This window comes from Kryptolebias marmoratus, linkage group LG9 (assembly GCF_001649575.2).
Source record: "Kryptolebias marmoratus isolate JLee-2015 linkage group LG9, ASM164957v2, whole genome shotgun sequence".
NCBI lineage: Eukaryota > Metazoa > Chordata > Actinopteri > Cyprinodontiformes > Rivulidae > Kryptolebias > Kryptolebias marmoratus.
This window is the reverse complement of record NC_051438.1, coordinates 6,007,959-6,022,235: the sequence shown is the minus strand read 5'-3', so window position 1 is coordinate 6,022,235 and position 14,277 is coordinate 6,007,959. Positions and strand designations below refer to the sequence as shown.

Sequence of the window (14,277 nt, the reverse complement as noted above, 5' to 3'; positions counted from 1 at the left end):
AGGAAGTTGGTGAATTATCGCAGAAGAAAATGTGCATCTCCCCCAGGATACAGAGCTAATTGCTCTGGATTCTTCACAAAACATCTGTGGTTCTGATGGACACATTTCACGACAACACCAACAACAACAAAAGCAGGAAACAAGCAGCAGAATATGACCTTATTTTCTTGTTGGGTTTTATACATTTTCTCATCGTTTAACATCCCAGCGCACTGACTCAGGCAACAATCCCAACCAAAACCTTTTTATTTAAAAATAAAAACAAGTAAAATGATTTCATTTAACATGAAAGATGGCAAATAGCATCTGTGTGTGACAGCATAAAAAAAGGATACGAGTAAATCAAACTGAAAGAACTTTTAGTAAAATGTAGAATACAAAAGTCTATCAAACAAAATGGCTCACAGCTAATCGGCGTCTGTGCTTTAAATACGAAGCCTCACTTGTGCTGGTTAACAACAAATGCTGTGGATGAACCCCTAAATCTGAAATACACGCTTATATATTTGAGAATATTTACATTTTCCTCTGACTCTAACATTTTAAACATTAGGCTTTGACAACAATTTTATTAACGTTATTTATTTTCTACATTAAATACGGGCCTCCAGAGTCTGCTCAGAAACATTCGGGCTCCTGAACGACAGAGACGATCAGACGAGGGGAAACGGTGACCTCTAGTGGACAGAAACGAGAACAACAGATGTGTGTCGAGCTTTTATTACAGACGAGCAAAGCGCATACAGACAAGTGTTGTTTTTTGGGTTTTTTTGGATGTTGTTTCATTCAGTCAGACAGATTCTCTGCAGCCTCCAGTTCAGATAAAACGGACCTGAAAGAAACAGACGGGACACACGATTCAAAACAACACCCTTCTCCTCTCCTCTGTCCAGTTTTCTGTCTTTATTCGATCACATCTGTCAGCTCCAGAGCCACTGATGGGAGTCGGTGGTTGTGAAAGTGATGAGTAAATGACGGCTCGGTGTTGAGGCCTGCTCACTGTGAATCCTCTGTGGTCAGTTTAAACTCGCACTGCTAATGCAAAGCCTGGTTTGGTTAATAAATTTAAGAAAAACACAGGGTTTGGTCCTGAATTATTAGAAAATTAATATTTGATGATTTGGATTGTAAAAAAGGAGCCTAATCTATTAAACTAACAAATTTCATCACACTGAAGAGTTAAATAGAAAGAGGATCAACTGGAAATTGAGTTAAATATGATGCATGTTTTGGGATTAAAACAAAAACAATTTAAGTTTCTAAAAGTAAAATAAAAAGCAGAACCAAATAACTAAGACACGCCGTATAAACAAAGGTGGAATATCTGCTCCTCCTAAACAGGTCAGTAGAGGATTTCTGTGTTTCGTCACATCAGATGGATGTTTGTGGTTCTCTCCGATGTTCCCCGTGCCGCTGGCCCAAATCCTGATCCCTCCGCCTTCGTGCTTAACAGTACATGAATCACTACAGCCAGCTTCAATCTGATTTCTAAGGAAGGTCAAAGGTCCAGAACAACTAATGATGAGGAAATCCCTTTCTGTTAAATTTGCTTACAACCAAAAGGAAAGGCTCTTTCCACCTACAGTGGTTTGCTTGGGAATCTAACTCTTGACGGTAAAGCGTGATGAAGCACTGTGGTTTTATAAGAAACTTGTTTAACTGAATAACTTTTCACAGCTCAATAAAACTAATTTCTTTCTTTTCACACAAAAAACAATATGAAAGGCAAAAAGAAACTACCATCCAAATGATGCAGGTAAAAGTACAGAGGAACTTCGAGTTAACGGCGCAGTCCGCCTTCAACGGGCTGCCTAAACATGGGCCTGGAGCTGAACTGGGGCAAAATAAATCCATATTTCTCCGTCCACCACAGTGGCATGACAGAACACCGTCTGGGACAGAGGACGCCAGTCTGCAGGACTACACACGAACACCTTTTAGCTGAAAGCTGACATGATAATGTTGAGCTGAAGCCAAATAACTACAGGGGGTCGATGCTGCATCACATCCGTACCTGCTGCCAACATTACCACGGTTACATCTGAATCCTGGACCAGGGTCAATGTCAAAATCTATAATAGTTTTAGAAAATTAATTATTATTGAGAAGAAAAAAAGTAGTAGTAGTCGTAGTAAAAGTCCTAATGTAACGTTTGGACTGAGTCTGGATGGACGTGCTATCGGGTCCAGATGTGGACCGGAGCGTGGACTGACTTATATTTAAAGGCTGCTGGGACAACTTAAAGCTCTTCTCCAGTCAAACAGAGGCTGTGTTCTCACTTCTTCTCCTGCTCTGTCAGCATTAAATAGCTCAGTTAGCAGGTTACCTTGTTTTGCTTTTTGCCCTGAATTAAACTCAGTTAATTAACCTCAGTTTCGGAGGTCGGGTCATCTTCCACGCACTCACATTTCGGGTATGTGTTTGACGCTCAGCGTTTCAGACTGACCTCTGCTTCTCGGTCAGGTCAAACTCAGCCAGCACTCGCGTTGCCAGACTCGGCGTTGCGGGCAGACAGAAGGCTGCAGACAGCTGCACCAGCTCCACTGCTCTCTGAGAAGCGCCGCGGCTCTGACACACCGACAGGAACCTGTTCAACAGCGCGTTGCTGGAGGAAACACAAACATAGCAGCCAACGCCATCATTTACCTCAAATCTTTGTCAAACCAAAGAAGAAGCTGTTCAATAATTACAGGCCTAGCATTCCTTGAATATCCCCCGCCACCTTTCAGGCAGAGTTTTAGTCTAAGATGTGATGTGTTGGGTGGAAACTTACGAAGGAACTCCATTTTTGGCTTTGAAGAACTGCAGCATCTCCCTGCAGAAAGGAGGGGAATATTTTCTGTTTGGTTGCATTGTACACATTTTTTTTATTTTTAGCAGAGGAGGTAAATCAGAAGCGGTTGTTTCTCTCACCAGGCCTGCTCCCACTTGTTGGCTCGCAGCAGCAGAGTGGTGACATCCGACAGGCTGGAGGAGGTCCACTGCATGTGGGCCCTCCCTTCCAACACGCTCTTTATATCCAGAGCGCAGGCGGCAAACGACTCCTGGACCTGCAGACACACATATCTGCTCAACGCACACACACAACGCACAGCAGCATCACTGTCCGCTTCCTGTCATGTTGATTCCTAGAGCTCCAATTATCTTCATGGTCAATTTGAATTAAAACTCGGAAAAACAAGTCAGTAAGGTCAAAACCAAACTGATAATTCGTCCGAATACATCAGCTTTTATCTGCCAACAATCCCCCTACACCCCAAATGTCTGCCTCCATTGTTATTTTCACACATTTAATTGGATCAGTCTCTAAACGCGTTGCTCTCCGAGACATACTGGGACCTGCCTTAGTGAGTATGTCATGTGGTTCTTGTAGGTGTCATTTACAACCACAGTTCAAAACAAGAAATCTCATAAACCCATTTATTATTCACAACATGCCAAATATTTAAACTAAGAAATTGTAAAATTCTTAAGAAAAAATAAGAGAATTTTGAATTTGACGGAAGAAACACACCTAAAAAAAACAAAAACAAAAGCAACACACTGTTCCAGGTCCATGTTTCCCTCTGAGAAACATCTCCTGTTCTTCTAACATCAGTCTGTAAACATCCAGGAGCTGAGGAGGTTTTAGAGGGATTATTGTCCCATTCCTGTCTGATGGAGGATTCCAGCTGTTCAACAGTCCTGGCTCTTCTTTGCTGGATTTTCTGTTTCATGATCAGTTAAATGTTTTCTGTGTGTTAGAGGTCCAGACTGCAGGCAGCTCAGTTCAGGACTTGGACTCTTCTTGTATGAAGTCATGCTACTGGAATGGATGCTGTATGAAGTTTAACATCGTCTTAGTGAAATATGAAAGGCCTGAAAAAGACGTTGTCTGGATGTAACGTGTAACACTTTTCTGCATTGATGGAGCCTGTCCAGATGTGCAAGCTGCCCCAGAGGCACTAATGCACCCCCATACCATCAGAGAGGCAGGCTTTTGAACTGTGAGCTGATAGCAGACTGGATGCTCCTCTCCTCTCTCTCATCTATTGTTTCAAAAAATAATTTAAATTTGGATTCAGCTGACCTCAGAACAGTTCTCCTCTTTGCTTCAGTCTATTTTAAACAAGCTTTGTTTCACAGAAGTGAAAGTTTATTAAGTTTCTTTGATAGGGACTGACACACAATAACACAGACAAACTGAATAAAGCAGCAGTCCCGTGCCTGTATCATAGTGCCTACAGCGTGAGCTAACTTGCAGCACTTGTATGACAGAGCTTTTTGTGGCTGGCACAATTTCTTAAACATTTTATATGTTTATTATGTTCCATAGTGAATAAAATATGGGTTTATGAAATCTGCAAATCAGTGCACTCTGTTTTTATTTACATTTTAAACAACATCTCACTGTTTTAGGAGTTGGGCTTATAATTGCATCAGGGTTTTGCAGGTGGCATCAGGTCAGTTCATCTCTTCATGGAGTTCTCCTAAGGCTCAGGTGTTAAACTCCATTCCTGCATGTTTTAGATGTTTAAACACCTGCCTTAAATGGATGACTTGTGGACATGCTTGTGGAGAACTTGATGATTTGCAGAGGAGGTCATTAAACCATTTGAATCAGGTGTGTTGGAGCAGAAAAACCTAAAACTCCCAGGACAGCGGGGCCTCGAGGCCTGGAGTGAGACACCCCTGTCCTCTCCTGTGGTTTTGATATGATTATCTTCCAAACCAAAATGCCTTTTTAAAAAAAAAAAATATGTCCAGTATACTTTTCTATATTTTCAGTGACTTTAAAATGATTAGTCTCACAAAGTTTTAAAATCAATCATAGTTTTCTATTTCAGTGTTTAACTACACAGTGATTAAAAGCTTCGACGCTGCTCTTACTGCTTTACACACTATTGATTAATGCTTAAATGTTAGTCATTCCGACAACACGGCGAAGGAAACTAAAGGACGGCCGTGGCAGCAGGACTGACCTCCGGACTGTGTTTCTCTCTGGCCATGAGACGGAGCAGCTCCTTCTCCAGATCCAGCTTGTCATGACTGAATAGCTTCACATCTGGAGAAACACAACAAGTGGAACAAACTTACAGAGCTGAGATGGACTCGAATCATTCGAAGGAGACTTTTAATCAACGTACAGTCATGGGAAAAAGAAAGTGCACCCTCTGCTTTATGTAACGGGACATAATAAAAATGATCTGGTCTTTACCAGCTTTTAAAATGATTTAAATCTAACTTTAAGTGTACAAAGCACAGAGCATACAAGTAATTTTAAAAAATCACTATATACAACACAGTCTCTACAGTGATTTGTGCAAAATTTTACTGTATTTGTAAACATGGGCTACAAACAAAATATTGTGATTTTTTTTTTTCCTGTATAGACTTGGGTTGTGTCTTCTCACCCCCCTGGACACAACCTAGCCTGTGTTACTGATGTTGAGGGGAGCAGAAGAAGAGGACAGGTTCAGTTTTGAGGTATAAAATCATCTTTCAGTCCGGTGGTTCTGGCTGCTGTGCTTTGGTCTCGTCTCCCTGCTGGGAGCAGCACAAACACTTTGTGTTGTGGGTGCTTACGGTCCCTGACGGTGTTGTTAGCTCTCCTGGAAAGTCTGTTGTTGTTGCTGGTTTTGACGGCCCGCTGTGGAGCCCTGCGTTCCCGTACGGAGCTGCTCCGACACCACACAGGGATGGAGTGGGCGAGGATACTCCCACTTGTGCATCTCTAGAAGTTGGTCAGGAAACTTCCTCAGCCTGCTAAATAACTACAAATGCTGTTGTGCCTTCCCCAACAGGTTTGAACAGGATTGAATTCTCAACCTTCTGAGTGGAAGAAAACCTCTGTGACACTGAGCCAAGCAGGAGTTTTGGCGGTTTGCTGCTCTGGAGCACTAAGGTATGCCGAGGAGGAAAAACATCAGCAATGACCTTAGAGAAGCAATCGTTGCTGCCGATCATTATGGGAGAGGTTAGAAGTCGCTTCTGAACAAGTTGAAGTCCATCATTTTACAGAGAGAAAGATGATTCACAAGTGGAAAACATTTAAGACAGCTGCTAGTCTTTAAAAAAATGCATATCAGCACAAAACACATCATGCCAACTGTCAGCACGGTGGTGGAGGGCTGATGGTTTGGGCTTGTTTCGCAGCCACAGGACCTGGGCTCCTTACAGTCAGTGAGTCGATAATGAACTCCTCTGTAGACCAAAGTTTGTACAGAGACCAGTGTCTCCAATCCTCAATGAACTGAAGCATTGTCGGAAAGAAGAGTGGGCCAAAATTCCTCCATAACCATGTAAGGAACAGATAAAGTCCAACAGAAAAAACACGACTGAAAGTCATGATGCTATGGACGGTTCTACAAGCTGCTGGGTCATGGACTCAGTTTTTCCACACAAAGCTTTTCCAGTTTGGCTTCTTTTTTGTTGAATAAATAACGACACGGTGGAATTCGTAGTGTGTTTTTGTACACTCGAGGTTAAACTGAAATCCTTTTAAATCCTGATAAAGATCGGATCATTTTTATTATGTCCTGATACGTAAAAAGAGGGTCTACGTTCTTTTTCCTGTGACTATAACAGCCGTATTTACTAAGACAAGTCAAACAATGAGTCCTTTAAGATCTGCAGCATGAAGCCTGATCCCACCTTTCCATATCATGGGCAGCAGGTCCAACCGGTTGTCCGTGTCCAGAGCCTGCAGCAGGTCCCTCAGTCCTAAGAAGTTGGGGTAGTACAACTGCGAACAGAGGATTTCATGGAAATCAAGAATTAACTACTGACAACTGAAAACGTCTCAGACAATTTGAGCATGAAACTGATCCTTTTATCTTTGTCAATTTAAAAAGAAAACTTTTGTGTCATGCGCCAATAGAGTTTACCACATTAGCACAAAACTATGTTATGATTTAGAAAAAGCTCAATGCAATAATCAGCTGCAATGCTCTACATGGCAAAACTTTAAAAGGGGAGTTAACTGTTTTTGATCCTGATAAATCCTTTGTCTTCTTAAAATAAAAAAAGTATCTAAAAAAGAAGAAGCCTTTTTCCTGAAAATAAGATCATTTTGGTGTGAAAAGTTGTTCTTGTGTTAAACCCAGTTTCATCATTTAATATAAGTGTCCTTACACTTAGAGATAATCGATCACAGAAATGTCTGATGATCTGACATTTTAAGCTCGACTCAATTGGCAGCATGGCTGACCTGATTTCTGATGACGTTCCACTTTTTTTTAAATTGTTTTAGAAGTAGCTTTTAGTTATCACGTCTATGAGATTTTCTAAGTCAAAATAAACATATATGAACCAAATATCTTGAGAAAACATGATCAATTATTTTCAACACATTCTGACTCGTCTTATTTAAATAAGACAACTTATTTCTAATCAGAAGCTGGAAATTTGATTTTTTTTTGGTTGAAATGTAACATTATCAGTGCAGCATCAGAAACTACAGATTTTTTTTTCTTTTTGAATGTTTTGGGGGAGGAAGGGACATGAACTCAAAACGGGCCATGTTCAAGGGTGTTTTTTGCAGATGTGGCTTCCAGGAGCTGTGACCAGAAGGTCACTGTTGCCGCCGAAGGACACCAGTGTTGACGGAGCTCATCAGGCTGAAGAAAGATGTCTATAGGGACTGGCTGTCACTGAAGACTCAAAAAAACAGCGGACAGGTATAGGATGGCCAGAGGTACTGCAGCTGTTTGGGTGCAGACGCAGAAACTCCAGCATTGGGAATTTTGAGCGGCCATGGAGGAGGACTTTTGGTTGACTCCAAGGAGGTTTTAGCAAACCATTCGATGCCTTGGAAAAGAAACTGGATGGGGAACTGCTTGAGTTTGACTAAAGACTACCTGGTCACTGTATAACCAAAGCAGGAGCTATGTCACATCCATGGCACAAAGTTTAGCTTGTTTTCTGTGCGGATTGGAATCCAGCAGGGCTGCCCCTTGTCTTGTCTATGATCCCGTTTGTTCTTGGACAGGATCTCAAGGCGCAGTCGTGTAGAGGAGGGTGTCCGGTTTGGGAACCTCAGGGTCTCGTCTCTGCTTTTTGCAGACGATGTGGTTCTGTTGGCGCCTTCAGGCCATGACCTTCAGCGTGCACTGGGACGGTATGCAGCTGAGTGTCTGATTGTTTTACACGGGAAATGGTGGAATGCTCCTTCCAGATCTGCCTCAGGTGGAGGAACTCTAGTATCTCTGACTCTGATTCATGAGTGATGGTAGCATGGAGCAAGAGATGGATCAACAGATTAGGGTCTTGTCCTCAGTAATGAGGGTGTTGCTTCGGTCTGTTGTGGTGAAAAAAGAGCTGAAGTGAAAAGCATCTGATCCATTTAAATTCCAAACCTCACCGATGGTCATAAGGTGTGGATCATGAAGGAAAGAACAAGATCCTGGATACAAGTGGCTAAATTTGGCTGGGCACAGACTTAGAGACAAATTGAGGAGGTCCGTAATCCGGGGGGATCTTGGAGTAGAGCTGCTGCTGCTGAAGGGGTTTGGGCATATTCTCTTCCTTAGGATCCCCTAGGAGGAGCTGGAGAGCTTCACCAGAGGGAGAGAGGGAGGTTTGACTTTCTCTCCTGTTGCCCCTGTGACCCAACCATGGATAAGCGGAGGAAAATCAATTGATGGATTTATTAAAACAAAAACAAAAAAAAACATTTTTGTGATTTTTATTCATTCCTAATCACAAGATGAATGACCATCAAGATCAGAGGACCCGCTGCACTCCCCCTTTCATACCAGAGAACCGACCAAGTTATAATGTTTTGGTCAAATCTTGAAAATAATGCACTCTGTAGCACTCGGTGTGATAGTAGCTGAGAGTCATTCACATCATGGTGGCCATTTTTTTCAGCAGATAAACAAAAACAAACATGCACACGATGACAGGCGATGAAGAGGTATTAGTAACAAAAAGGAACAAGGATATTAAAATGATTAAAGTAGCATTTATCTATTAATTACACATTATTTTACATCACCTGACATTCTTGCTCCTAATCTCTTTTATGCTATTAGATATAATTTGCTGTATTTGTGTTCCATTTCTAACACAGGTAAATTGCAAAACAACTGGTGATGAAAGTGAAACCAAAGCTGAACCCTGATCAGGTGGTACCGGCTCATTTTATGGTGCTGTGTTAGTAAACAGAAGGTGAGGTGCGGAGAGTACTGACCGAGGGGATCATCTGCTTGTACCATTTCAGCACCACATCAATGTGCTCCATTAGGCACAGCAGGCTGAAGAAGCAACCGCTGGGAAGGAGTCAGGAAAGGTTCGCTTACTTTGATGGGAAGGTTTCACAGAAACGCAGCAGAACTTTAGAGTTGTAACTTACTAGTAAATGCTTTGTTTGTAGGAATTTCCCAGCAGCCTACAGTTCTCCCCAACCTCCACCAGACTATGGACTTTATAACCCAAATCCAGATCTTTGTTATCCAAACACTTAAAGCAAGACAGAAACAGGCACACACAGTGAATTAGTGTTTATATAAAGGCAAGTTAACAGAGCTAATTTGGAGACATTTTAGCTATTTTGAAGCGGGATTCTATGGTAAGATTATGAACAAATAATATCTTATCTGTTGCAGATAGCTCTCTGAATGACCTTAGTTAGGAAACAAAAAGTTTAAGTCTGACCAGACTGACGAGCTATTGGTTCATTTAAATGCAACTAAGATAAAGGTGAACTGCTGCACATCAAGATAGATTAAAACTACAGATGGGACCGGAAGCCTTAAAGGACAAGTTCCCTCTAGTGGCCAGCAAATGGGAACGCACCATCTTTCTTCAAACTGAGGCTGTTCAAAGAGCTTTCTGCAACAGGTAAGATATTAACTGTTCATAACCTTTCTCCAGAAGCCAACTTTAAAGGATCTGAAGGACCTCTTCAAATTAACTACCCTGACAACCAACTTGATTATAACTGTATAAAATGTGATATTTATCAAATATGTAGAATTTATATAGAAAAGAACTATATTTTGCTGTATGTTAACTAGAACAATAGAAAACAAATCTAAAATTTAATAAAGAAATGTGGCGGATAAAAAATATCTCTTGTGGCTTTAAAAAAAATGATCATCATGAATAAAAGCAAAACAAACAAGTGAACAAAACTTACTATCCTCATCGCATTGGAAAAGAAGAGAACTGTGAAGAAATAAAGAGAACTCAGGATCAATAAGGTGCCACGTTATGTAGATAATGACATATTTCCATATGATGGAAACATCTCATCAACCTGTATTTATGATCTCTTGTTCTACACACACACACACACACACACACACCGTGACTTACCATCATCAGGATCCCGGCAGGTAAAGCTACATCCCTCCAGCTCTGACATCAAATCCTGTAAAATGTCTATGCTGCTGATCCCAGAGGAGCCTGGAGGGGGAAACCCACACTGTTCAAACTCATTCAGTCCCAAACAAACAGCTCAAACTCTCATCAGTCTCAGAGTCAATACAAGGTGTACCTGGTTTTTTAAAGACACCCAGAATGTGGTTGTAGGTGGCCAAGCTGGGAACTGAACACACACAAATATGGATCAGTGAAGAGAGAGGGGTGGGGGGGGGGACCCCAAAACAAAACAGTGCAGCAGAATGAATGAACTCATAGTTACCGATTCCCAGAGCCTTCATCTCAGTCAGAGCTTGTGGAGCGTAAATTCTGGACAGATAGCCACAGTTTCTCAGAGCTTTAAGGATGCTGTTGAAGGTCTGCAGGTTGGGACGGATTGACTGTTGATTCATCTGGTTCAAGAGCTCCTACAGAGAGAGAGAAACACAGGATCTGGGTAACAAACGGCAAACAGACAAAGCCATCAACAAACTGATGAACACGTCTGGTCTCACTTTAGAAACAAAAACATCTAATCCTGTACTTCCATACGTGATAACATTTGTTTAAACTTTCCTAACATATACAAACAAATCGTGGCATTTCGCTTTTCAGTTAAAGAACATGGAAGTGCAGCTCTCAGTTGTGACGAGAATGGACTTCATGAGCAACACTCAAGATTTCTTTAATGGAGGTGGCCCTAATAAAATAAGATCACATGTGGAGCCATAGTCTGACGTTTTCTCTCCTAAACATCTGGAGTTACTCACTGTGGACTGTCTCATGGATGGACAGATAGGGACAATCCAGGGAACAAAGGGTTTGACATTTCTGTGTTACTCGAGTGTCAAGCTGGAGCAGAGACAGGGGGGGGTCACCTGTGGCCCTGACCTTTAACCCTGTACCACTGACAACAATAGGGATCATCTTTGGCCCATGAGGTGTCCAGTTGTGTAGTTTGACGTTTCTATGTGAAAAGGTTATCAATTTAGAGCTTGGACAAGAAATTGTCCACAGACAGATGGAGCTATAACATAATAAGAGCCGCCTTAGGATGGACATAGAATAAATCAATAAATAAATAACCTTAACAGGATTATAGCCCTGGTCTCCCACTAAAGAGCTCATTGCAGCATCTGTTTCCCGTTCAGAGGAAAGCGGTCTCAGAGTTAAGGAAAAGGAGCTTACAGTGATGAGGTTCCATCTCTCATCATATTTGTCGTGGACATCTGGAGCTGCTAGGATCAGAGCGTTGAAGATGTGGACGTCACCTGCAGACAAGAGGGAAGGCTTACATATGGGACTGCAAAGTGCGCAGAGTAAAATCCTAGTTTGGGGAAAGTTTGATGCGTGGGACAATCCAAAATCAGAAGCAAATCATCTCATCTTAAAAACGGGTAGAAATCTATAAATGTTAGGAAAACTGTTTTTAATGATCCCCTTCAGCAGAAGAGAGCTTGGACAGTTCCTTACAAAGTCCTAAAACGGTGACTTGTTTTTTTTTGAAGATGTATCACTTTTCATTTGAGGAGCTTTTTTATTTCTAACTGAAAATTGCAGACTTTCAAGCTTTAAAACCGTAGTGAGTTGCTTTTTTATCCTGAGCTAAACTCACATAAAAATCACTTTCCCCCCTCCATCATGAGAGTCATTAGGCTTGGAATGCTACACTTTTCAGTTTGAGAGCTTCATAGAGATGGGACTTCTCTCCAGAAGGACTCCTCTGTGGCAGTGTGGCCAGGAGGAAGCCTCTCCTCAGAGTACAACGCTTAAAAATCCACTTTAAAGACTTTCAGACTGTGAGGAACAGGTTCTCTGGTCTGATGAAACCAAGACTGAACTGTTAAGCCTTCATTTTAAAAGTTATGTCTGAAGGAATCCAGGCATCCCTCATTACCTGCCCATTATCATCCCCACAGTGAAGCACGGTGGTGGTAGCATCATGCTGTGTGTGTGGCAGGGGGGGTTTCAGCAGCAGGGACTGGGAGACTGATCAGGGTTGAGGGGAAACTTGAATTTTGAGTCCAGAGTTAAAACCTGTCCAACATTTCTGAAGCTCCACCGATCATCCCCATCCAACCAGACTGAGTCCGAGGGAATTTGCAAAGAAAAACAACAGAAAATCCCCAAATCCAGGTGTGCAAAAATGAATATTATTAAAATGGTTCTGTTTTAATTTACAATAGTTAGAGTTAGGGTTTGTATTAAATTTACAGAACTGTGAAAAAAAAATTAAAATGATTAGTGAAGATAACAATAACAAGTACTATAATACAAGTAAACATTGATTAAACCAAATAAAATGCAGAAAAAAAACAATAATGTGTAAGTGGAACAGTACCACATTTTCTGACAAAACAACAAATACCATTGGTTTATGTATGACAGAATACCAGTACATTTAACCTTTTATTTTTTAGACATATTTGACTTTAACAGATTAAAACAACTGTTGATTAAAGCACAGTGCTTCTCTGCTTCTAGTATTTCTATTGTTTATATTAACCTGTTTATATCGTTTGTACTTGTGAAGTTCTCACTAGAATCTTGTTGTACAAAAGTATAAAGCAATGAACTTCTCTTATCTTATTTATCTTACCTTTAAAACTCAATTTTTCACCATATACACTTTAAATGATGTATGTTTTACACTGACATGGCCTGCATTATTAAAGCAGTACTGACCAAAACAAAGAAAAGATTAGAAATGATTATTTAAGTGAAGTTATTAATGTAAGATTCATCACTTGAAATCCCTGCTGCTCTTCAGACTAATGGCTCAAACTTAAAGGAAGCACAAACGTGTTTGTTAAGACTCACCTGTGAGCTTGTTGTTGAGCAGGTCTGTATACAAGCTGAATGCCTTTTCATAGGCTCTATGCTGCAGTGGAAAAAAAAAAAACAACAACACACACACAGATGTAAGTTTTTTCATCCTGGACTAAAGTAACCCTGTGACCGCTGCTCCAGTGTGGGTTTGGTACCTTCACCATGCCTCTGATCAGAGCAGAGTAACACCGTGTGTCTCTCTCGGGCAGCAGGTTGAAGATCCTCTCTGCGTTGCTGTTTGGTTTCCAGCTCGTAGCTTTGGACCTCGTCGCCCTCCGCTTCCTCTCGTCCTTCACCGCCTCGTTCTGAAGGCAACACACAGACAGGTCTGAGTGAAGCTCAACCACTCGGCAGCACCCGGACGTGTTCATTGGTGAGGACTCACTGCGTCCTCCTCCTGCAGCACCCCGTCCTGGGCAGGGTCCCTGTCACAGTACAGGCAGATGAGGTCCAGCAGGTCGTGGGCCGTCGCCATGGAAACCGCTGTGCCTGGAAGAAGAAAACAACAGGGAATAAATGCGGGTGACGCGGCCAGGAACGTTTTTAGAACGAGCGTGTGCGAGCGATCTCACCGGCTTGCAGCAGCTGATCGTACATGTCGACGGCAGCAGTAACTTTCCTCAGGTTGATTCGTTCCTTCAGCGCCTCCTCGCTCACCTCCTCCAGCTGCAGCGACACCGTCTCTGGCATCAGACACTACAAACACACACACAGATCACCAGCTAGTTCATGAAAACAGATCCGCAACAAAGATCTAGCATCCCATGAAGGAACGCACGTATGCCAGATCTCATCTGATCTGTTAGCACTCGGGAGACGTGTTGTGACCAGGGGTGGAAATTAAAAATGTTGTCCACCAGCCATAGTGGCTGGTGGACAACATTTTTTACCAGCCACTCAAATATTTTACCAAAAAGTTATTTCATATGATGAAGATGATGGAGGTGGGTGGAAGCAGTTGTGGTGCCCTACAAGCTGACTACTCTTGAAAAACAGAAAATAAAATTGCTTCTCATCACAACACCTAATTGGTGTGAGACTGCATGTAATCTGCAGTGGATCGAGTGCATCATATGGGTTTGCAGTGAACTGTTGTAATATTTT

General features: G+C 41.8%; 1 protein-coding gene across 1 annotated transcript in view; it reads right to left on the bottom strand.

Annotated features, from left to right (window-relative positions):
• Nucleotides 1–704: 704 nt before the first annotated feature.
• ptcd3 (pentatricopeptide repeat domain 3) overlaps nt 705–14,277 on the bottom strand; it is a 17,533-nt gene continuing 3,960 nt past the window's right edge. The window contains exons 7-23 of the mRNA XM_017423091.3: nt 13,746–13,869; nt 13,559–13,662; nt 13,329–13,478; nt 13,165–13,225; nt 11,533–11,615; nt 10,628–10,772; nt 10,481–10,531; nt 10,300–10,389; nt 10,121–10,149; nt 9,335–9,441; nt 9,173–9,251; nt 6,634–6,724; nt 4,962–5,044; nt 2,914–3,050; nt 2,774–2,815; nt 2,447–2,605; nt 705–832 (exon numbers count right to left, since the gene is read on the bottom strand). Of these exons, the coding sequence (XP_017278580.2) occupies nt 787–832; nt 2,447–2,605; nt 2,774–2,815; nt 2,914–3,050; nt 4,962–5,044; nt 6,634–6,724; nt 9,173–9,251; nt 9,335–9,441; nt 10,121–10,149; nt 10,300–10,389; nt 10,481–10,531; nt 10,628–10,772; nt 11,533–11,615; nt 13,165–13,225; nt 13,329–13,478; nt 13,559–13,662; nt 13,746–13,869 (1,581 nt within the window). The 3' untranslated portion in view covers nt 705–786. The remainder of the gene's footprint in view (nt 833–2,446; nt 2,606–2,773; nt 2,816–2,913; nt 3,051–4,961; nt 5,045–6,633; nt 6,725–9,172; nt 9,252–9,334; nt 9,442–10,120; nt 10,150–10,299; nt 10,390–10,480; nt 10,532–10,627; nt 10,773–11,532; nt 11,616–13,164; nt 13,226–13,328; nt 13,479–13,558; nt 13,663–13,745; nt 13,870–14,277) is intronic.